We start from the raw sequence: 25,350 nt of genomic DNA on the forward strand, positions 1-25,350 counted from the left end.
AAAGATAGGGCATGTGCAAATAATTCTGAAAGAAAAATGCTCTATCAAACATCATAATGAAAACTCACTTTTCAAAGCTATAGTCCCATGCATGGGTGCAGTGGGCGGGTGGGGGGGGCAGGGAGGGGAATTCTTGGCTATGCCCATGGTCCCATGGATATCAAATATAAAACTCCCCCAGGCTACAGCAGCTCATCAGTGTACCATTATAAAGTTTAAAAAGATAAAAATAAGAACAGTCCTTCAGCGCATCCTTTTTATTGCATGTTCATGACTATTAGTGTCCATGATGCAATCAGAACCGTCATACACTGTCCTTCACTCAACACTTTTCACACACAAAAATCCACAACCATTTGTCCCTGCAAAAGTTTTGGGGTTGTCCTACTGCTTCATTTCCAACCGGTACATAAGTTGTATAGAAAGTTATGGGATATCAGCAAAAAGTTACAACAAACGTTATGGAGCAAGGGGCTTTTTTTTTTATCCCGCTATTGTTGTGTTATAGTCTCTCCCAGCAGCAATTATGTGGAAACACTGGGGGAAAGCATTTCAGAACCACTAATACTAAAACAGAACAAACCCACCCCTAAATGCACCATTAATGTGCAAAAGAGCTTATTGCAATGAAAAACCCCGTCTGAAAGGACTTCTAAAGTAGATATATGACTAGGCTGAAAGGTTTGTTCTGGCATAAACCCATAGGAGAAACTATTAATTTAAGAGGAAGCGTTAACTGAAGAAAAATGCCTCCCCACACCCGCCGACAAGTGTATGTAATACACACGTTTCTTTTCAGACGAGGTCGCCTGTTGCGCGTCACATTGCTCTCTTGGAAGAAATGTGGGGGTGGAACACACGCGACCCTCTCTCTCACTCTCTTCCCACACACGGACCGGGACTGACGGTTGGAACCCCGCCGTGCGCGTGAAGCCGCAGCTGCTCCCCGCCTCACCTAATTCCCCGTTCTGGACCAATCACAGGCCTCCCCACCTCCCCCGTAAGAGACCGGCGCGAGACACCTGGTTAACTCGCCACCTCAACGCCGCCGATTACCATAACGGCCGACGGACAGGAAAAGAAGCAAAAAAACACAAGATGAGTGGAAGAAAACGAAGGAGGAGGAGGAGGAGACGGGTCCGCATATGACGCGCCTGGCTCAGGCCGCCAATCGGAATCTAGACGAAGGAGATGACTTTTCCCATTGGTTTAAAAGGGGGAAAGGAAAAAAAAAAGCATCACGTGCCCGCCTCTTCCTTCAGGCAGTGTGAGGAAGCGGCTGAGGAACAAAACTGAGCGGTGAGTGGGCAACCGCTGTGTGTTTGTAGGCGCGCTTACGCGGAAGTAAGTATCTCCATCTCCCAGGGACCAATTACTTCCGAGTAGACCTGTTAGGCTGCAGTCCTAGCTGGGAGGGAGCCCCATTAAATCCAACGGGGCCTCCTCCTGAGCAAAGTTGACTGGCAGCCACCCTATGCCCGGTCGCAGGACTGGATTTCCTTCCCTCTTCCTGGTTTCGAAGCAACTTGCCTCCCCAACGCTTCTCGGTGTTTTTAAAAGGGTGGCGCCGTGAGCTGAAATGGTGGCAGCTGAAACTTTTTCGTCTCGCGCGGTTTCCAGAGGCAGAGGGTCCTCCCCGGCGGAAATCGTTGGCAACCGGACGGGGGTGGGGAGAGGGGAGAAGGACCTGGTTTAAATCGAAGAGGACTGCCATTGCAATAGATTTCTACTCTGCAGAGACGGGATAAGAGATCCTCGAGATGTGTTCCACTGTCCTCTTCATCAGTATGTCGGCATCCTGAGGAAAGAGTGATTCTAGCACTTACACACACGCGCACAATATTGTGTTAGAGAGTGTGTATATTCCAGAGTGTTAATGCACATATGAGTCAAGCAAATCTGATTTTCCCCCCACCCACACATAAGCACTCTCTATTGAACTCTTATCGCAGTGTGACCTACCCACAATACTGGATGGTGATTAATGGGATGTATTAACACTTTGTGTTGCCCCTTCTCACTGCTAGTAGTTCCCAAGTTCCTCCCCAAGTCCTGGAAACCTGATGTCCTTTGTGAACATGCAGACGCTACAGCAGCATAGAATTGTAAAATTGGAGGGTTAGACAAGATCCCATGGGTCATCTAGCCCAACCCCCTGCAATGCAGAAATCTTTTACCCAACGTGGGGCTTGAACCCTGAGTTTGAGAGTCTCATGCTCTACTGACTGAGCTATCCCTCAATTGGGATACAACTCATATTCCCTCCTAGCCCACAAATCCAACATCATGGGTCGATATAAAGCGGGACTAATTTTCTTTGTGCCCAGCAGTCTAATCTCGAAATTATTTCCCTCCAGCCATGTAATAATATTGCCCAAGCATTCCTCCTGAGCTCTTCAAACTTAGTTCTAATCATAATTAGCATATATAGCCCCCCTTGCCCCAACAAGCAGACATTAACAGGATATTGGAACCAACTCACATCCTTTTTGGAAAAACTGGAGACCAAATTCCCTACCATTGACCCACCAATTGCAGGCAATTTCAATGCCGGAGCTATCCTTCATTCAATTTGTAATTAGTTCACATTATCCCAGTCCTGCATTCAAAGTTTCTTTTTACCACAGGCAATTAATTAAGGAGGGAAAGAGTTAAATAGAGCAATATCTCTGCAGGTATGGACAGGAAGATGTATAATTTAGACAAGGTGGGGGAACTGGTTCCTGGATAAATTGGATGACGTAGGAATTGCACCTCCTTTCTTGATATGCTCAACTCACCTTGCCACTCAGCTTGACTCCTTTAAACTCTTTTCTCATATAGTATTGAGAAAAAAGTTTTGAGTTTTATATTAGTCACACATTTGAGTGTCTAAACTATTGTCTTTTGATTGCTTTGTGGGTGGATTGATGCTGAAGTATAAACTGCACATTATTTACAATACCTTGTTTTGTGTATTGTGTGTTAAAGTATACTTAGAACTACTCAGGGTGATGATACCTGGAAGGCTACAGGCAGCAAGTGCAAGTTGTAGAGCACAAGGATAAACTGATGGACCACAGAATGCCAATCAACTGCTATGTTATGTACCAGCTGGAGGCACCCATGTAGAAGGAAATATTACAGCATTTAGGGCTTTTTAGTTCAAAGAAAATAGTAGGTTCCGTAACAGAAGTGTATAAAATTATGCATGGTCTAGAGAAAGCAAAGTTTTTCTCTCTTTCACAACACTGGCACTTAGGGACATCCATTGAAGCTGAACATAGGAATTTTCAGGACAGACAAAACTATGAAACTGTGACATTTGTTTCCATGAGAGGCAGTGATGGCCACCAACTTGGCAGGCTTTTAAAGAAGATTCTTAGAGCACAAGTCTATCAGTGGCTACTTTCCCTGATGGATGTGTTGTTCTTCCATTGTTGGAGGCAGTATGCTTCCGAATACATGTTGCTGGAAACAACAGAAGATGAACATGCTGTTGCCCTCATGACCTGCTTGCAAAGTTGCTTCCCCAAAGCATCTGACTGGCCAGAATGCTGGAATAAATTGGCCACTGGTCTGATTCAGCTCACTCTTAAGTTCTTAGAAGATATTGCAGGAGTAGATTTCCAAGACTAATTACAAGGAAATTTTATTTTTATCATAAGTTTGCAGAGGATATATAGTTGTATTTCAACTTTAACATGTTCTACTTTATCCGTAGGCAGGCCATTTGTTCATCACCAATACTGCTGTGGAAATATAACTTTATTTGGAGGATGGCAGTGGATTTGCATATTTATACAAGTTAAAGTTGAGATCACTGTGGACACCCTGTGGTGAAAATAGGCATGAACAGTCAGGTACTGAAAAAGGTATGGTGTTGCAGCAAGTCATTTAATTCTCCTGCGTATGTAATAACTCTATACCAAGATCTTAATGGAACTTCCAGTAACACATGCAATTGGTTGACTTGCATCTCTCGGTTGCAATGATGTTGTGTCACTTGCAATAATGGGTAGGAGTTGGGAGATTATAGAATGCTATTAAAGTTACTAGCAGCTGTGCCCCTGTCTGCTCCATTCACACACACACCTACTATTTTCCCCACATTAACCCCCTAGAGCAGTGGTTCTCAACCTTTTTTTGGCCATGCCCCACCTAAGCATCTCTAAAATCCTGATGCTGCCCCCCCCCAGTGATATATAATTATTAAAAAAGTGAACTCCTGTTCACGTGGAGGAAGCCTAAAAGGCCATTCAGGGTTAATAACTCATTCTTGAATTGCCCCCCTTAAAAATCAAATTGCCCCCTTGTGGGGCATGTGCTCCACATTGGGAACCACGGCCCTAGAGCTTCCCCTTCCTACTGCTACTAAGCTCACTTTTCACCTTCCCAACCCTATTCCGGAAGCTACTTCTCTCTTCTGCTCTATTGTGCAAGCACACTTTGCATCCCTGTTTTCACCTTTGCTCCCATGTCCATGCCTCCTCACTTACTTTTGTCCACCCTCATTATAACTTCCTGAAACCTCCTACCACACTATAAGCACCCTTTGTGCCCTTTGCCCAGTTATGAAGCTATGAAACTTGGCCTATTATCCAGACTCTTTCGCACCACTGCTTTCATCTTCAACCCCATTCCCATGCCACCTACTTCGTCTTATTTTGCAACCCGTTTTGCACCATCATTTTCTTTTTTCCACACCCCTTGTCCATAGTTTTCTCAACTCTCCTTGCACACAGACAAGGGCGTAGGAAGAGGTGTGTGGTGGGGGCAGTCCGCCTTGGGTGTCATCCCGGGGGGGAGACACCCCCCGACAGATTGCGCTGCCACGCCGCGACCGCCCCCCCGCCGGGAGGATTGCATCACCGCACTGCAATCTGCCCCCCACCAGGAGGATCACCTCACCTCACTGCGATCCCCCCCCCGAGGATCGTGTCGCGATTGGTCCCCTCCAGGATTGTGCTGCCTCACCGATCGCCCCTTGGGCAGATCGCCCCACCCTGCTTCTCCAGGTGCTAGCTCCGCCACTGCACACAGATCACCCCTATTTCCACATCTTACCCTCTCTCCTATTGTGCATCTTCCTTTCCATACACACACCATTATCTCCCTCCCCTCCCCTTTCCTACCTCGTTTTTTCAACCCCTTCCCATTTCCATGCCTCCTTTCTTCTATTCTGCAGCCCCTTTTGTACGCATAACCCATGCTGATATATATTACTGTATCTTAAGAGCAAGCCCATCAGTTTGTTCAGTTAGAGAGTATTACGTTCAGTTGATGAGTGTTGTACATATACGGGTGTCTGTTAAGAAAACATTTCTGCTAAATTACTACATTGAATCTGGAACTTCATGTTGAAAACAACACATGGTACCAGGAGTAAAATACATTGTGAGAAAGTACTATGGAATGTTTGAAGGTTCCTCATCCTTTGTCTCTCACGTGAGGCAGCTGAGAAGTTCCGAAAAGCATTTCTGCCCATTTCAGTGTTTCCCCTTTTCACTCCCACAATGGCAGAAGTTTGAGTAGAGCAGGGTGGAAGGACATACAGTGGTACCTCTGGTTGCGAACGGGATCCATTCCGGAGGCCCGTTCACAAACTGAAAAGAGCACAACCTGAAGCGCCGTATCTGCGCAGGTGCATGGCGCGATTTAGTGCTTCTGCGCGTGTGCGATCAGCGAAACCAGGAAGTAACTCTTTCCAGTACTTCCGGATCACCACAGGACGCAACCTGTAAGACGTATGCTGAAGTGTCTGTAACATGAGGTATGACTGTAGATGAAAGCTGCGAGTTTAAACAACAGCAGAGGGTTGAATGAAGCAGGGAAATAGTGACACTGCAGGTTGGTTGGTTTTTTAACGAAACAAAAAAAAATTAGTGGCAAACTTCTTAGTATTAAACAAAAATAATCATTTTAAGTTTACAATATAATATTTAGATGGAGTTTAAAATTGAAGATACATGGAACAGCTTACCAGTGAGTCATGATCCAGTAACAATCAAGTTGACAGGTGAAGATGCTGGAATGATGATAGAAGTTTGTGCTCCATTTTTTAACGATCCTCCAGCTCCTCCTGGTGACCCTGGAAAACCATTCAATGGACTGTGGGACTATGAGGGTAAGTGAATCAATCTTTTTGCAAGGTTCTATCATGTATATTCTGGCAGCATCTCTTGTGTACAGGCTGGCATTCCTGTCAAGAGAAATGCTGAACTTTGTTTAAAGAAATGCAACAACAGGTTATGTGGAGTGCTCTTGTTCAAGCTTGCAGACAGACAACTCTGCCATTTTTCAGAGTATTCTGTTCCACCTCAGCTTTCCATTTTCCACCCCCAACAGATTCATCATTTTGTGCCCACTGAATATGCTCAACACTAATTATCCTGTGAGGGGGTGTAGGTCCCCTATTCCCCTCCCACCGCCCCTCCTTTTCCCATCCTCTACTTCTGTAAAGCTTTGGGTTACCCTGAGCCTGCTGATGTGGCTAGATGGTGCTGTTTTGGTTATATAAAGATCTACATTGAGAGAATGAGCTTTCCAGTAGTATTATGCAGAATCCTGTGACTATCAGAGAAGATGATTCAAAACAGAGAAATGAATGAAGCCTAGTTAGGAGTTCCAAGTGCCCTAAACATTCAGTTTTCTTTCCAGTATTGATTATTTAATATCTAATTTCTATACTGATTAATATATTAAATATATATTCTTAGAGATCAGAGTACAAAAAACTAAAGCAACAGCAAACAACTTAAACATAATATTACAAAAATACACAGTTACATATAAGCACTGCATCAATACATAGGGCTGTTTCTGTGTATATAAATAAATAAAGTCAAATAAAATATATTCATTTTCCTTTGCTCACACCCAATCATCCTCTGGGTTTCTCACCTGAAGTCCAGCAAACTTTTAGCTTAGCCACAAAGGTTTCACAACAAAAAGATACTGGAAACAGCAAACATCAGCCTAGTCTCTCGCTCTAGACTTGATCTTTATGCGTAGACCCAAGGCACTGCCTCAGACTGCCCGCAGCTGTGTCCCATTCAGCTGCACTTTCCACAATCAGTTCCAGGTGCAGCAGCTTTCCCAGGGGTCGGTCCAAAGGATGAGGAGAGGCTCCCCTTCCACCCACAGCTGTTTCTTCACCCTCTGTCCTCTTCTAGCTGGGATATAATGTAATATAGTGGGGCAGAAGGGTCATTTAATTTTTAATGGGAAGGCTACTTATTGCAAATTATTAGGGGTTATGCAACCTGAATAAATATTATAACTGTTGTAAACATCAATTACCATTTATATATCGAGTAATCTATTTTAGGTTATCTCAAAAGGCAGGCAATTTTCATGAAATCTGTGTTCTTTTTTTGAGCATGTTCTCCGCAATTCTGCCTCCTAGGTAAAGAAATATATTACTATGCTTTTCTTGGAATTTTATGGTAAACAATCATCTAATTATCCAGATCTGAATCAAAACTAATGTTATTAATGCCAGGTTCTTTGTAGAAATTGTCACACAGCTTGTGAAAACCTAAAAAAATTCAATGCTATGAAACCTACAGGGGCATTATTATTATTATTATTGCCAGTTTATATGGTGCAAACAGTACGAAAGGATAGGCCCCTGCCTCAAAGGAGAAAGTGGTTTTGCAAATTTTATGGGGTTATGCTACAACATATGCTCATTAGCAAGTGTGTAAATGCTAGCAATAGGCTATTTATAGCACAAGCTGCTTATTCCATATACAGAGTGTTACAGTGGACAAAATGGTAGTACAGTGGTACCTCGGGTTACAGACGCTTCAGGTTACAGACTCCGCTAACCCAGAAATAGTACCTCAGGTTAAGAACTTTGCTTCAGAATGAGAACAGAAATCGAGCAGCGGCGGCAGTGGGAGGCCCCATTAGTGGTGCTTCAGGTTAAGAACAGTTTCAGGTTGAGAATGGACCTCCAGAACGAATTACAGTGGTGCCCCGCAAGACGAATGCCTCGCAAGATGAAAAACTCGCTAGACGAAAGGGTTTTCCGTTTTTTGAGGTGCTTCGCAAGACGAATTTCCCTATGGGCTTGCTTCGCAAGACGAAAACGTCTTGCAAGTTTGTTTCCTTTTTCGTAAAACCGTTAATACCCAGGGTGCATTGCTTGAAGAGGTGCAGTTGCGACTTGACTTCGTGGAGCAACACATAGCACGCGGTGTGGTAGCCTTTTTTGAGGTTTTTGAGGACTTTGCTGATTTTTGAAGCTTTTCCAAAACTTCTTTTGCAGCCATTTGGTAAGTTAAACTTTTAAAACTTTTTTTGGGGTTTTTGGATTTTGGGTTGGAGTTGGGGAGAGGTTTGCAAGAATCTGGGAGCTTGTGTGGGGTTTTTGTGTTGTTGTTTTTTTAAAAAAATATCTGGGTTTGAATTTCTGTATGGTGGGCGGCTGGGGGAACAGTTGAGGAGGGGTTTGCAAGAATCTGGGAGCTTCTGTGGGGTTTTTTTTAAATTTTTATGATTTTCTGTGACCATTGGGCCATGTTGTTGTTGTTGTTTTTAAAAAAATCGGGGTTTGAATTTCAGTGCGGTGGGTGGCTGGGGGAACAGTTGAGGAAGGGTTTGCAAGAATCTGGGAGCTTGTGAATTTAATTGAATTTCAATGCATTCCTATGGGATTTCGTGCTCCGCAAGACGAAAAATTCGCTAGACAAAGAAACTCGCAGAACGAATTAATTTCGTCTTGCGAGGCACCACTGTAAGTTCTTAACCTGAGGTACCACTGTAATCTGTTACTATACATGATAGTGATTAAGGACTGCCTCTGAATTATCTTCCCATATGGTATTCCCAAATACTATAGTCAAGTACAAAATGAATGAAAATCCATATATTTGTCCCATCAATAAAGTTTGGTAACTGTATATTGGTTAGGGCTGCCATATGTCCAGATTTTCCTGGACATTACTGGGATTTCAAAGGTGGAATTGATACCTGGGGCAGAGGGATTTCCAAAAGGCAGTGCTTTGTCCTGGAACTTAGTCGATCGAAAAATCAGTTTTTGTAAAAAAAAAAAATATCTCAACAACTTTTGGGGTGTCCTGATTTTTACTTTTTGAAACATGGCAACCCAAACACGGTGCATTAGCTTCAAGGTTTTTAAAAGATCCACATGGTAGGCTTAACTTTCCTGTGTGATAAAGACTCTTATGTACATCTTTTAGAGAGGAGTATGGAGGTACAGCATTAGAATCTCTCATCTTTTATGCTGGATAAATTAATTTTCACTAAATGAGTAGTCCAAAGAAGTTTTATCTTATAATACAAATTCCAACACTTCAGTACAGTTGCCACTTAAACTCACTGGTTTTCTTACTGGCAACTGTTTCTTTAAGGGATCTGTTGATAAATGAACTGCTTCAATACCATAATACAGATTTTCAAATAGCCACCCACTTTGTAGCCTGTTTAAAGCAAGAGTTTGCTCAGTGTAGACCCATTAATTGCAGTGTATCTACTCTGAGTGCGATTTAGCTTTGGTGACATCCAAAGTACTGAATATCATCAGTCATAAAAGCCTTATAAAACTTGGTTCTCTCATTTTATAGGCCACATACTACTGACGCAGGGATATCTGGATAAGACGACTAAAAACTGCCTCCACTGTTGAGCTCAGATTCTGCTTTCAATTTTACATAGGCATCTATGGGAACAGGATAGTGGGCTAGATGGGCCATTGGCCTGATCCAGTAGGCTCTTCTTACATTCTTAAAATGTTTTTGATGGACCAACAACTTTTGTGGTCTTGTTTGACATAGCCACTATGTTTCTCCAAGTCTAAGTAGCGTAATCTCTCCCCATCTCAGCTGGGCTTTCACTGTGAGTTCTCTGATTTCTATCACTATGGAGATGGCTACTCGATAGTTGGAGTTTCAGTGTTACCAACACTACTTTGATTCTGTTTTTCTTGAACAGGATGATATATCAGTGTGAAGTCATCTGGCAAGTTTCCTTGGCTATGTGATCTTCACATTTTAAACTTTTTTCTTATGCCATCAAGCTTATGTTGCTTTATCTTGCATTCAAGCTCCATAGGTTTTTAAATTTTAGTATTGCAGCATTGTTGCCAAAATAATATTCACAGCATAATGCATTCAAATTGGCAGTGCAATAAATGTGTATAGTGTTTAAAATATTCACTAATTGGCTATGTTCACATAGCATTCTAGAGGAGAATCTAGAGTAATAGTTGAGTATGCTGCTACCTGCTAGAATAACACCAATTTTGTATTTAAAAAAACTTTAATGTGCTGTATGAGCATCAGTTGGAACAATTTTCCCCATTCTTTTTCTTTTCTGCTCTTAAAGGTATGAAGAATTCATAATTTATACTTCCCTAGGTGGAGGAGAAATCTTTTTCTGGGAGCCATTTGTATTTTATTCTTATTTCTTGCAGCTGTTTCCGTTGATCAGCACTGCATTGGAAAGTAGCAGCAGGATTCCTGAGTAGCTTTTTCATACATATGAATGAAATTCTTTCCCTGCTCTCTCAATTGTTTCACATTCATTCCATTGCTTTAGGAGTATATTGCATCAGTTTCTTGCACTTAAGGCTTTTCCTTAGGGCCAGTGCAATGAGTGATTGCTCAGTTCTGTTCAATTTTACCTACACAGGCATCCCATAAAAGTCCCTAAGCATCACTTACCTGATTGACAGCTAATATCAAGTAGAGAAACTGTTATTTTCCACAGCTGTTTCCATCCTTATCAAGATGGAAGAATCAATCTTTTGTTTCTTCCCCCTATGTACATACACACAGAGAATTTGTAAAACACTTTTTTGTAGTAGTTTTAAAAGCAATACTCTTCAAGATTATGGTAATTATAAGCTATTTGAAAAGTGTTTTCAAAGCACATTATGAAAAATATATACAGTTAGTGGGCTGCCGAAAAAATTAGAGGAGAAATGAGATTTTGCAGCATTCTCCTATGCGTATCCACTCAGAGGTAAGTCCCACTGAGTTCAATTGGGCTGTACTCCCAGGTAAATTGATATGGAATTGTAGCCTAAGTCTGCAATCCTAAATGCAGTAGGGAATAAGTTATATTGAGCAAATGGGATTGAGTTCATGTAACTGTGTGTAGGTTTGCACTGTAAATATAAAAATGATTTAAAATGAAGCAGCAATGTTTTGTTGGTTTTCAGTTGTAGAAGCTTTCTTCTTGAATCACCAAACTGAGCAGTACTTAGAAGTGGAATTTTGTCCGTAAGTAAACATTTCAAAATCCTTTAATTTCTTATGCAATTATGTTGCTTGAATCCTTGATGTGTACGTTTGTATTTGGGAGATTGCTAGAATTCCAAGAGTGCTTTCAGCTTTATGCAGGTGAAGAACAGGATTTGCCACTAGGGAATCCCATTCAGACCTTGTCCAGTATCAGAAGTGTCTTTCTGCTTGGAGTTGTTCTGTGGCTTTAGAAGGTAGCTGCTGATTCTACAATGTGGCTAGAAAAAAATATTATGGTTTCTCTCAGTCTGTATATTTTAGCAGTAAGCTAAGGAACAGAGCTGTAAAGTTAATGTATATTGACGTGCAGTGCAATATCATATACGTTGTAAGCCACCCAGAGTGGCTGGGGAAACCCAGCCAGATGGACGGGATATTAATATTACTATTAATTAATTAATTAATTAATTACTAATAGTAATATTATTATACAGTGAGATGGTAAGGTGCTGCATAGGGACAGAGTCCTTAAGAGCAAAAGCACCTGTATGTTTTCCTATGCGGTTGCCAATACTCTACATGTAAAGCTCTGTAGGAATCTTTAATTTGCAGCTGCAGTATTATAACATTAACCAATGAATGAATTTCTGTATTCTTACAGAATCGGAGTGAGAAGAATCCAAGATAGGATAAAGAATCCAAGATAGGATAAAGGCAGTGTACGTTTTTATTGTTGAGTCTATTCAGGGAGGCAAGCTCTGAAAAATATACAAAATTGGGGATTTGAGTGGTGCTGTAGCTAGGGTGGGGGACCAGTGAAAATGATGGACAATTATGAGTGAATTTAAAAGCATCCCATAAAGATGTGTGTGTATGTGGCTGTGGGTTAGTAAAGACTTACTTCAGCAAATGTCTTCTTTGTAAAGAAAGGTAAAGGACCCCTGAATGGTTAAGTCCAGTCAAAGAGGTGTATTGCTCATCTTGCCTCAGGCCAAGGGAGCTGGCGTTTGTCCACAAGCAGCTTTCCAGGTCATGTGGCCAGCATGACTAAACCGTTTCTGGCACAATGGAACACCATGACACTCCAGTGGCACCTATTTATCTGTTTGCATTGGTGTGCTTTTGAACTGCTAGGTTGGCAAGAGCTGGGACAGAGTGATGGGAGCTCACCACTGTCACGCGGATTCGACCTGCCAACCTTCTGATCTCCAAGCCCAAGAAGCTCAGTTGTTTAGACCACAGCGCCACCCGTGCCCCTAGGTTTGAATTCGCGCGACTGGGTGAGCTCCTGTTGCTCTGTCCCAGTTTCTGTCAATCTCACAGTTCAAAAGTATACCAGTGCAAGTAGATAAATGTGGTGGGAAGGTAAACCGTGTTTCTGTGTGCTCTAGCTTCCATCAGAGTGTTCCATTGCGCCAGAAGCGGTTTAGTCATGCTGGCCACATGACTCGGAAAGCTATCTGTGGACAAATGCTGGATCCCTTGGCCTGAAAACAAGAGGAGCACCACTTCCATAGTCACATTTGACTGGACTTAACCATCCAGGGGTCCTTTACCTTACCTTTACCTTATTTGTAGATGTAGTCCAGAATGAAGCAAATATAGTTGTGCAATTTAATGGCTTCATGTTGACTTACATAGCAAGTTGCTTAGGAGTTATTTGCATTTTATCGGGTTACACAATTTTCATCTGAGAACTATAAGTTGCCTCTGGTTTAGATATGCTAATGGATGTATTTCTGGTATGACTATATTATGTTTTTGTAGGCATGGACAGTATCTGGTGTTGCTGCTTTCTGGGAGACGGAAAGTGTGCAAAGTAAGTGGACTCCACCACTACCTTCCCCAGACGCACAATTACTTCAACACTCACGAGACTGGGATAAATCTGCATATCTTCTTTTAACACAGCAAGAACTTTCTTTAATGTTTGAAGTGTCGAGAACGTGTGCCAAATGGAATGGAAAAGCTCATCTTCCTTGGAGTTATTTTCCACCAGCTACTGACAAATTTAATGCATTTGCAATTCATGGGTCAGGAGTTAACAGAACATATGAAGCCCTCTACCCTGTACCTCAACATGACATTGTGGCAAAACAGAAACCTGATTTGTAAGTACATCTGTGGTGCTTTTTTTTTTTTTTTTTTGGAGGGGGCGTTCTAAGAGACTGGTGAGAGTGGGAGAATATTTTATTGCCCTTCAAATTAGGAGGGCAAGTTATATTAGGACCTAAACTGCAGAATCTAGACAAGAACTTAAATGCAGTGATGTTGCTTCTGCTGGCCAGGCTGGTCAAGGATGCTTTTTATTTGGCTTGTAGCAGTCTTACTATTGAAAATGTTAACACATTAAAGGAGTTCAAACAAAATAACCTTTAACGATCATTCTCTCTCACATACACTGCTTTGCTAAGCTTATCCGTTGGGATATAATGTAATACCTGTACACTTCTTGCATTGGATCAAGAAGTGCATTGGGAAATGTGAATATATGAATGATGGTGTAAAATATTATAACAATGCTTGCTCGTCTTTCCCCTGTGTTCTTTTGAACAGCTTCTTGGGTCTGGGGTAGCTTGCTGTGCTCCATATTCATTAGTACTTGCTGAAAGGAAATATATGGTAGTATGTGTGCCTTACAGCATTTCAATCTGCAAAATGCGCGCTTCTGATATGTTGATAGAAAAATGCTTTATGCCTGAACTGAAATGAGACTTTGTGAGATGTCCACTTGAAACATAACATTGCATACAGTGTCATGTGCTCTCTGGGTAGTTGTACCACAAAACCTCCAATCCTATCTACCACCCATCTATTTATCTTGGTGGTTACTTTTTATTCTTTATTTGACAGAGTGTTATCTGCACACCTTACTTTCATACTTTTCCTTGCATGAAAACTTAGAAGGCAACAAGGCACAGACTGTAATTATTTCAATCAGTTTCACAATATGAATGTGAGACACACACACACACACACACACACACACATATATAAACTACAGTGTAATTTCTTGGGATGGTGAAGAACAACACACACTAGTTCTTTAATACGTAGTTACTGTACTGTGGTTTTGTAATACAGTACAATAACTTTTCTTCATACCAATTCAGCAGATGTGGAAAGGGGTAAGTGTTAATGTTTCCAACCCATCCAACTCTTTTGCTCCTTTCTTTTGCAGCCATCACCTAGAATATTTTAAATGCCTGAACCTGAAACTGTTAATGGGAGAAGATTGGAAGCAACCAGAATCAGACTTGTGGGCATCATGTAAATGCAACTAAATAAAAAAGACAAAAGGTAGGCTACCCAGATAGCTTAAAGTAGGTGGTTAGACAGTGATGACCACTGCCTACTTGTAGCACTTACAAGCATTCAGTGGATCAAATCGAAGAGTGTTGACTTCAGTTTGCTGAAGTCCGCTGCCATAGTTGCATTATATATCTGCATGTATGAAAATATCTGTCGCCAATGTCTGGGTTGGAGAAAAGCTTTTGTTTCCTCTCAACTGGGCCTTACACTGTTGCTCATTTGCATCCTGATCATATACTTTTATTTAGTTATCAATAAGGAGCTGGGTAGGTTTAGCCTGTAAAAGAGGAGACAGAGAGGAGATACGATAGCCATCTTCAAATATCTTAAGGGCTGTTACATGGAAGAGAGACCATGCTTGTTTTCTCCTGCTCTGTAATAAAAATACAATTAACAGTAAAATAAAACATATTTGAAACACTTCTAAAACATGTAGAAACTGTTAAAATCTAGAAACACTGAAAGACGACAAAACACGTAACATATCATGTATCTGAATAGATCTGCTGAAACAGAAACATTTTCAGCAGACATCAATAATGTCAATAGTCTGGGAGTTTTAAAATACAGGCGCTAAAGATGTGACTCCTGATGAATGCAATATAGACATTGTGTGGCATTTACAGAAGTGTGAGTTTTGCAGATTGAAGTGATCAAGTTGGCACATATTGGGTAAGGGGACCCCTTAAGGAAACTGGTCCCCAGCCATTAAGGCAGTATATACCAATATTATTATGAGTCCTGTGGATGATATTGGAGACTGCTTACTAACTATTAATGTTGGGCCAGAATTTGTTCTGGATACTGAGAGTCCAGGCCTTTGCAAATAGTAACAACGCACCCCAAAAGCCCTTGCACGTTATGTTTCTAATCCAGCCTCAACCATTCCCACAAGTTGTTGCAAAGGAGTAATTGACTGTGTCTTTACTTCCTCATTTAGTCATGTTATCAGCTTTGTGATCTTCAGCTGTCAGGTATCTAATCTTACTCAAATCCCCATATTGATCTACTTTCTTTACAGGTCACTTGAGTATTGCTCTTTTATTGGTTCTGTTTCTCACATTCCCTCACAGATTGTCTCTGTAGTAAAGTATTTCATGTTCTGCGGGTCTTAAGTACCCAACCGCTTCAAAGATTACCTGACTGGAATGCAAAAGATGGAAGGATACCAAGAAAAGAAAAGAGATGAGATGAGAAGAATCCTTCTAATTCCAATCTGAATGCATTTTGTCCTCTCCTCCCTTCTTGCGAATTTCTTCCTAAGTCAATTATAGATGCTGTCTGATAGCTGACATTACTTCTGCAGTAAAGAAAATGGGAACTTTCCCCCCTGAAGCCACACATGTGTATCCCAATGGATAAGAAGTTGCGATGTAATCAAGCTGTTTTCAAACAAAATCCATGATTGATGCTGCTTGCAGGAATGAATTGAGAAACTAAGCCAATCGCACTCTGCTATACCTGCTAGATCATAATTGGACTTTAAACATTTCACTTTTCCCAACACAAGCATGTGCTTATTTTATTTACAGTGACCTCCATTGAGATAGCTGCAAAATTATTTTGTTGCTCTGTTTGCCACCTGCATTTTTTTCAATGCCCCTGTGATAAATGGACACTTTTTGGGGTGTTGACAACTTGCCTTCATGGAAAATCTGTGGAACTATCCACTTGGGATGAGCAGACAAACGTTGTAATTCCACTAAAAATATGTTCTATTTAACCAGAAATGGGTATTGTCTCAATGTATTTAATCTTTAATTATTGATTAACGTGGGATAAAAGTAAATGGCATACCTGTTCACTGTGTATATCAAGCAGGTTTTCATTTCTCACACCAAACTGATTATGACTTAAGTATAAAGGAATAATGAATGGAACAATATTGATCCAGGTGCTTTTTATCATCTTTTCCCATTATACATAAAATTAAAATGAAAGTAGCTAGACGCTCCCTTTCGATGGAAGAAAATTATTGTTTTTTCATCCAAGGCAATGTAATATAATCTGAACTGCAAGTTATTACAGAAGACATTCGATTAAATACAGAAAAAACTCTGGGCGTGATATGTATGTATATAATGCTGGCTAAAATGTTACGCCTACCTTGATCAACACAGATCTGTTCCTGTTTTATGTGTGTCTTTTGAAAGTATGTTCTGGGTGGTATTCAGCTAAGTTTTGCTCAGAAGAAATTGAAATTAATAGGACCTAACAAACATTTTTCATTCATTTCACTGGGTGTATTCTGAGGAAAACGTACCAGAATATTGTTTGATGTCTGGTTGATGAGCTGAATCAGGCTCCAGGAAAACAACTGCTACACAGGTAACACTCAAAGTAAAGTGTGTAGCAGTTGCACTAGGGCATACAAACACAACCCCACTCCCCCATTGCTGTGGAAGGTACAGTTGCTAGCAGGCAAGTCATTGCATCTGTGCATGCTGCTAAACTAAGTGAAAGGCTATCATGCTATCAAAGAAGACAAGAGGCTATGGCAGTAATGACTCCACACTTATTAAAATACCAGGAGTGAACCTTGCTTTAACTATCCCAAATTGAGACAAGGCCACAAATAAATAGCACAACTACCACAGCATATCGGAGGACACTTCATGCTTGTATTACCCCTTGCAGGGGTGTATCAACTCTAGGTAGAAAGAATAGGATTTTCCTAATGCATGGAAGGACAGGTGCTAAGATTGAGGTTACTAGTGATAACTCACAAATATCTTTGGAACTGGAGTTTCTGCAGTCTAAAATCTGTTAAAGGCAGCTATGCAAACAAGGCTGTCATAACAAGAGATCAAAATAAGATTTCGGAATGTGTTTGAAAGCATACAGTGCCTAACAGAATATTGCAGAATCAATAAATGATGTGATGCTAATAACATAAGCACATGGTAGTTAACAAGGAAGGATTATGCAGAAAGAGTAAGGTGCAGTTGGGTATAAACAAAGGAACCATTTTATACGTCTGTTTGACATCTGCTGTAGACTGGTGTTTTGGGTTATATGCTTGATCTAAAAATGGTTTTGGGGAATTGCATGAAAATGTCAACCTACAAACCCATTTGCTATTTTTACTTATATAGTAGTTAACATGTTCTGTATCATTTTAAATATATTTTCCAAAGTTTAATAATCCGGCAATTTTTTCAAAATGGCATTTTATACGTGAGCAAGCAACCAGCAGCATGACATTCAAGGTGACTTGGAATTTCTCTTTTCCTAATCTTCGGTTAAAGACCTCTCCAAGAAAATAGACAATAGGTTAATGACCCTTCATTGTATTGAAAAGTTGACTTTCTCATTTAATAAAATGAGAAGAAACACAGGGGATGATGTCTATATGGGAAATGTGATTATTCTGAAAGAAAGCAGAAACAGTCACTGAAGTACTGCTGTCAGTTGGCAACTTTGTTATTTTTGAATTTGAGACACGGAGATTGAAAAGAAAAGTTGTGGACCAGGTATTGATGTAAAGTCAGTTTTTCTCTCAGCTTCTTATTTTTCCAATCTTAAATTGCTCCAGCAGTTTGCAAACTCTAAAATCTTCATGAAATTCACCAGAATCTTACTGTGACTTTCTCCTAATAAACACAATGGGTTGAAAAGAAACAAATCATTAGGGTATTGACTGAGCCAAGTCAAAATTCCCTTGGGCATTGCAACTTCTCAAATGGATTTGGTGCACACCTGTAATTTGTGAATGCAAAGTAAAGTGTCATACACACAGTGTCTTTGTCTGAAAGCATTTGTTTGTCACTGAATTTTATGTGTTATGTTGGTCACAAGTCATATGCTGGAAAACTTTATCACAGTTGCCAGTAACTGTATATATTGCTTACTAATTTATTCTTTTTATTCATAAGTTTAGAGAATATAATTGTTTTAAGGTCCAGATAAATTCTTGTGGTTGTAAAACTGTTGTGTTAGTCATAACTTTTAAAATACAATAAAAAGAAATCATTTAAACAATCTGGCTTATTTCTTTATTTTTGAAGGGAACATCAATCAAGCTAACACACAATTAGTTTAATAATACTGGCCAATACAGTCATACCTCGGGTTAAATGTGCTTCAGGTTGAGCTTTTTCAGGTTACGCTCCGCGGCGACCTGGAAGTAATGGAGAATGTTACTTCCGGGTTTTGCTGCTCGTGCATGCGCAGATGCTCAAAATGACGTCACGTGCATGCGCAAAAGCGGCGAAACGCGACCTGCAGATGCGGGTTGTGTTCGTTTCAGGATGCAAACGGGGCTCCGGAATGGATCCCGTTTGCATCTAGAGGTACCGCTGTACACAAAATATTATGTATAGAAGATTACAAATATTATGTTGGTCACTATGGAATTACCCTTTTGTGAGAATATTGCTATTTACATGAATTAGAAGGACTCATTCACAACCTCTGCCTTGGATATTCAGTGTTCTTAATATCCAAACTGGACAGAATCAAATCAGATTTGAATAAAGTCTCATAATGTTTATTTAGAGTGAAGCCAAGGCCTTTCCGTAGTTGAATGCAAGAAGCAAAGTTGCTTATGTAGCATACTGTTGGTATCAAAATGGCAACCTGTATTTTTCCACCATTTAATCCAGCTTTACCTTTTCCGCTGAAAATCCTATACTTTAAAAAATAAAAACCACCTTATTGCCCTTTGAAATATTAAGCCCCTTTTTATATACACCCATGATTGGGTCCTTTGTCCTTTTTGTCGTACTTTTATTTGGGATTAAGTTGTGCTTGTGGGTGGCAGTGCAGTCCCCCCCCCCATTTTGTGAAGCACAAAATCTAGGAGAATTGAGTGGGGGGGGGAGAACATTTTGTTCCAGTTTCATGCTGCATTAGCTGCAGAACATGTTGGGCCTACGCTCTTCAGTGGCTGTTCCTTGTTATGTGTGCTAACACTTATTGATTCAAAGTCATTTTGTCAGTTCAGTATGGACACTCTGAAATACTGTTTACAGTTTTGGTAACAAGAATGGAGATGGCTTGAGCCTCAATAAGCTATTGAGCTCTTCAGGTTATTGCAGATGGCAAATTTGAACTGGTTTGCCACTTCTGCTTTTGTGAAAATTCCCTTTGAAGTATGATCTCAGAATGTTTCATTCTACTTCCAGAAGGCTCTTTGTCCCCTGAAACAGGAAACCGTTTCAGCTAAGTAATTTGACAGATAATGACATAGTAGGCTCTAGTGTTTGACTTACAATTGCTTTTATAGGTTTAGGCTGATGTTTTAGAGCATTCTAGGATTTAAATCTTCAGACCTGATGAGATTTAAATATTAATCCTAACTAATCTGGGTTTGTTTATATTAAAATCGAGAGAAACTTGTGATTCCCTATTAAGTCAGGCAGATTTGAAAACGTATACTGGAATTAGCACTGGACTTCAAATATTGCAAAAGTCTTCACTCAAGTTTTTTCTTTTTAAAAAATGTATTGGGTGTTCTTCTATACTGTATATATTACTAGGTACTCTTTTAACTAGACAATGTTCACCAGGAAAAAGGCAGGGAGCGTGTGATCCTGCTCATCGTTCTGGATCTCTTGACATCTTTCAGGATCATTGACCCATGGTATCCTGCTTGAATGATTGACAAGGATTAGGATGCTGAATTCTGCTCATTAAGTACCAGACCAAAATGCTTCCCTTTAACACACTGTAACAGGTAGCCAACTAAAGTCTTAGTCAATTATTAAAACACTGTCAAGGTCAGGATGTGTTATCAGTTACCTCTTCTTTATATAGTAAACACTCTCCAAAGCCAATGGCTATTCAGCTTTGTTCATCTAGCTGGTATATAAAACGTATTTTTTTGTTCTGCCCGGTAGCTTTCAAAAATGAATACTTTATTTGCTGTGGCTTTTATTGCTGCCTGCTTTCCTGACTTTGCCCACCACTTCGTGCTAAGCAGGTACTAGTTAACTTTATTTCTATATCATTTGTTTCAGTTCTCCTCTGTTTACCAAACTGAAAAAGAAAACCTTATACATATGGTTGATTTTTCCTTTCTCCAGCCCATATATATATTAAAAAATTAAGTGGATTGCATGGTGATAAAGCAGAATCTTTATTCCCTATTGTAAGAAGCGATAGTTGGGAGCCGTTACAATAAAAGGGAGGAAGCTGAGAATGGCAGAACAAATCTGTCCTTCCAACACAGAGATGGTTACAGTGCAGAGTGGATGAAAGGTTCTTCACTAAAGAGCCTGGTTTAAGTTATAAGCTCTGTAGGAGTGATCTAATTGGTTTGGGGAAAAGCAAAACCTTGGCGCTACTGTACTGCTTCAGTGTACACCATATGCAGATGCTGTGAATGAGTATTATTTGAGTCCTGGAAATGTCATGGTTCTCTCTTTTTTTTACATATGTTTCTGCTTAAACACTCAATTACATTATTGTTGTTGTTGTTGTTTTATTAATTAAATTTCTATATCTGCCCTTCACTTGAGGATCAGATTAGATTATAAAAACACAAAAATGTTTAACATAGTAACAAAAAACAAAACCCATTATCCCCCACAGTGTTATTATTGCATATGCAGGAAGGTGTACACGTGCAGTTATCTGCTAGGACTCCCCCCTCCCCACTTCATCATTCTTTTAAATATATCTTTTCCCAACAGCTACAAGAATATGACACAAACCAGTGCAATATTTTGTGATTTTTGTTCACAAATTCCAGGAGTCATCCATCTACATGATAAGATCTTTGTTGGCATCCAACTATCTTGAGAGACAATGGAGTGTACCTCTGGGGGTGAAGTCAGACCTCTGTGTTTGTAACCAAAGTGACCTCCCCAGAGCACAAGCCTGGGCAGTGTTGTATGGTGGTCCTGAGCTCCCTAGACATGACCCCCCCTTGACCTCACTGATGTGAACCAAAGGAAAACAGAGCAATATATTTGACACCAGCTTGGCTGCAGGAGTTGCTGTAAAGAGGTGTGCAGGACACCATCCAACCATCTTACAGACTCCACTCCGGATTTGTATAGGGTTTACCCCTTAGCCTTTTCTTTTCCTGAAGGTATCCAGCAAGGCAGCAGAGGTTTAGGGTCAGAATTTTCCTTCACCTAGATGGACTACCTTCCCAGGTTGACAAGCCCCACCTGCTCCTCACTTCCCTCTATAGCACATGCAGAAACCACCTTCTTTACTGTTGGACTCACTATTGGTCTCACTCACTCAATCTTCTTGAGCCTGTCTTCAAATGCAGAGAAAATCCCTAACTCACCAAGGGTTTGAAACTCATCAGCTACCCTCACCCAGTTTAGCCAGAAAGGCGAAGGTGTTCCTGGGGTATGGTCACTGTCACATGCTGACAGCTTTTAGGAACCATGGGTGACATCTGAGTGCTGCGTGGGGACCAAAGGTGGACAAACATCGTGATAAGACCTACAGCCATTGTTTTAAGTCTTCCAGAGCAATCCAAATGAGGATTTATCTTGCCTAATACTTCCTGAAATGTTTCCAAGGTTTTGAAAATAAGAATTTTGTGTTGTTGCACTTTCTATGAAATTTTATCACTCTTATAGTCGTATATATAAAATTAAGGTGTCTTGCTCCCCCCGTAATGATTGTGTTAATAGGCTTATCACAGAAACTTTGACTCTTACTGCTTTTTGCCACTAGATGGGAGACTAAAGTTAACAATGTTATGCTTAGGAAATCCCTACTAAGTTTTCTTCTAGAAGTTGTGTTTTTGTTTTTTCCCAAATAGAACCTCACATTGGTTTCATATAAACCTAATGGGACTTCAGTTTCTAAACTGATGTTTTGCATTTCGTGAATAAAACAGTGTAGTGCAATAGTACAAATTAATGCAGGTAGATTCCATTCATCTATTGTTACCTGTCTTTTCTTCCCAAGTGAAAGTGCTGTGTTCAGTGATCATGAGGCAAAATTTCTGAGGGATGAAACAAGACAGGTGAGAATTTATATATGGTTACACAAAATGCTGCACTTTTAAGAGAATGAGAACATTGTGAAAAGTATTTTTTAAAAAAATCATAGCAGTTACTGAGATTAAATACAATGCAATGGTGAAGTCTCACCTGCTGTTACCTTTTATATTTCATTTTCTCGATTGCATTAAAATGTTAAGTGCAGTGATGCTGTGTTTCTCATCAAGTCTCCTATTCACATTTTAAAGGAACTGTAATCTTGCACTGACTTAGAATGTTGCAAGATGAACAGCTGTTAGCTGTGTTCTATTGCTTCTCAAAAGCGTTCTGTTTTGGCTCATTTCAGCAGCTGAAGTTTAGCTGTACTGTACCCCTGAGATTGCCCATTTTGGCAAACCACCTTTTGGTTACAGGTGGAAATAAATTTGCTCTTTACTTTCCCCCAGACTATTCATTTAGCAAAGGACTGGCTAACCTGTGGCTCTGCAAATGTTGTTGGGATTCCAACTCCCATAAACTTCTGCATTCTCTTTGCTTATAGTAAAATAAAATAGATTGCACTTTCTACTGACATGACAGGCTGTATGGTGCATTGGTGCTCCTTTGTCAGCAGAAAGGAGGACTGCCACTGGGGCCAGGTGTCCTTTGCTGCAGGAAGCCAGCTTTGCCAAGGTGGCAGAAAACTACTATTACTGGCAGCTGTCCTGTCAGCAAAAGCAATCAGAAGCTCTGAAACAGGATGCTGCAGGCTGTTGAATCCAGAGCCCTTGGAGGGGCCCAGTCTTCAGGCCCCTAGGCTGTACTGGTCTGGAGCTGGCATAGTGAAAAAGAACAATAAATCACCTGCTCACCTTCTGTTGTGGCCTGGCTCAGAGGACTTGGGATGTGGCAGTATATTCCTCCAGCTAGACTAGGGAGTTTCAGTTTTACTGTTTTTTAGGTGACTGTACCTATGTTGTTTTGAAATGTAAATTCTTGTTGTTTAGTTGTTTAGTTGTGTCTGACTCTTCGTGACCCCATGGAGCAGAGCACGCCAGGCACTCCTGTCTTCCACTGCCTCCCGCAGTTTGGTCAAACTCATGCTGGTAGCTTCGAGAACACTGTCCAACCATCTCATCCTCTGTCGTCCCCTTCTCCTTGTGCCCTCCATCTTTCCCAACATCAGGGCCTTTTCCAGGCACCCCACATACACAAAATATTCCAGAAATGATAGGAATATATATGCTATTGAGTATTCCAGTAAACAACCACAGCTAAAACTTTGTAACATTTAAATCACATAATGTGCACTTTTTATTTTTGTTCCTAATCTAATATTTCGCTTCAACTACATTTGCTAATGATAGTTTTTTATTAGAAAATTTTATTAGTATTTTTTATTAGCCACTTAGGCAGCTAACATGCATGTACTTCTTTTAAAATTTTGTTTTCTAATTAGCATGCTTAATTGATTTGGATCTGATTCAGCACATTGGAAACCTTTGTGGGGAAAAGTTTGTCCCCAGAAGACTACAGTCACATTCACTACAATATCTAGGTTGCCCAAATAGCACAATATGGGAAAAACGCCCTTAATGTACTATGGAAATGTAGCAGTAACAGCCGCAGACTAACTGTTGGAACCAGATAATATAAATCTTTATCACTTTTAATGTGTTTATGTAGGTAGAATATAAAATTGTAAATACCTGGAACAGCATACCGGTTTTGCATGCTCCAGTGACTATCACATTTAAACCTGGTGTTCAAGGCCTAGTAATGGAAGTGAACTCCTTATTCTTCGATGATCCTCCAGCTCCACCTGGTGAACCTGGAAAGCCTTTTGATGGCCTTTGGGACTATGAAGGTGAGGTTTTATGAATGATACAACACAAAAAGTGGTAACGTTTCAGGCCTAGAAAACTAATATTGATTCAACTAGCAGTTTTTTCTAGTATTAATGTGTATCAAGAGCTCATGCGTACAGTGCTTCTTGAGATGAAGTATTTCCTGTTAATTGTATTGCCAAACAAGTTCAAAATGAAGGAACATTGTGCATTTCTTTTTAAAAGTGGCATGCGCACTAACTGGAATAGGTGGGATGTTGTAGAGATGGATCTCTGCTGGCAAAGGGTCATGCCTGTTGAGGATGTGTGGGGGGACTTGCTATGCCGGAAATAGTTCGATGGGTATATATCTAAAGATGGTGGCTCTTTCTCTCACAGTAGCCCAAAAGGTGGCTTGGGCAAACCGGATCTAAGGTCCCTTCATTCATTGCAGAGACCCCAGGATCATGCTCCCCCCTATTTCAGCTTTGAGTTGGCAAAGACAGTCCCTTTGAAACCATTGTAGGAGAACTGGAAGTCTGTACCTCGTGCCTCTTCCACTTAAGGTTGCACAGTCAGATCATTGTTTAATCCTGGTCATTATTTACATTTGCCCTATACATACAGCTTTATTCTTCACTTACTTCAACCCCCGAAAGCTCATACTAAACGTAGTAGGATTTTAACTTTTTGTAATAACATGATAACATTTTAATAGCCAAGAGCATTTTGTTTTTGTTTTTTAAAACAACTCAGCTAGTTCAGCATGCTGGAGGAAGGACTTTGGGCATCCCAAACAGCAGTTCCACATGAAACACAACTAACCTTTTCTAAAATTGATGGGAATTCTCAAAGCAGTTTGTGGTATGCTATGAAGGTCTGCTGTTCACTGGGGATGAAGTAATAAACAAAGCATGAAATATGCCACGGATATGAATAAAAGCAGATACTGGTCTATAAAAATACAGTAACTTCTGCCATGAACTTTAGTGTTCGAGATACAGAAACCTAAAGTGTCTGCAGTCATCACAGAGCACCCATAGATATGGCAGGACCCAAAGAACTAAATAATTAGTCCCATGAACCCCAAAGAGCTTTGAAGGTGAGCCCTTCCTGCCCCTCACACAC

At 40.5% G+C, this 25,350-nt stretch overlaps 2 protein-coding genes across 4 annotated transcripts in view; one reads left to right on the forward strand and one right to left on the reverse strand.

Annotated features, from left to right (window-relative positions):
- SCLT1 (sodium channel and clathrin linker 1) overlaps positions 1-1,166 on the reverse strand; it is a 43,009-nt gene extending 41,843 nt beyond the window's left edge. For 2 of the 3 annotated variants that reach the window (XM_082237660.1, XM_082237658.1), the window contains exon 1: positions 788-1,016. The gene's annotated coding sequence lies outside the window, so the exon portion shown is untranslated. The other variant, XM_082237659.1, reaches the window with a different exon arrangement.
- Positions 1,167-1,247: 81 nt separating this feature from the next.
- Positions 1,248-25,350, forward strand: part of LOC309540697 (UPF0462 protein C4orf33 homolog) — a 33,379-nt gene continuing 9,276 nt past the window's right edge. Inside the window, exons 1-6 of the mRNA XM_082237791.1 lie at positions 1,248-1,344; positions 3,704-3,854; positions 5,926-6,106; positions 11,171-11,231; positions 12,912-13,011; positions 24,083-24,263. Of these exons, the coding sequence (XP_082093917.1) occupies positions 3,831-3,854; positions 5,926-6,106; positions 11,171-11,231; positions 12,912-13,011; positions 24,083-24,263 (547 nt within the window). The 5' untranslated portion in view covers positions 1,248-1,344; positions 3,704-3,830. The remainder of the gene's footprint in view (positions 1,345-3,703; positions 3,855-5,925; positions 6,107-11,170; positions 11,232-12,911; positions 13,012-24,082; positions 24,264-25,350) is intronic.

The sequence above is a fragment of the Podarcis vaucheri genome (assembly GCF_965113315.1).
Source record: "Podarcis vaucheri genome assembly, chromosome: 9".
Lineage (NCBI taxonomy): Eukaryota > Metazoa > Chordata > Lepidosauria > Squamata > Lacertidae > Podarcis > Podarcis vaucheri.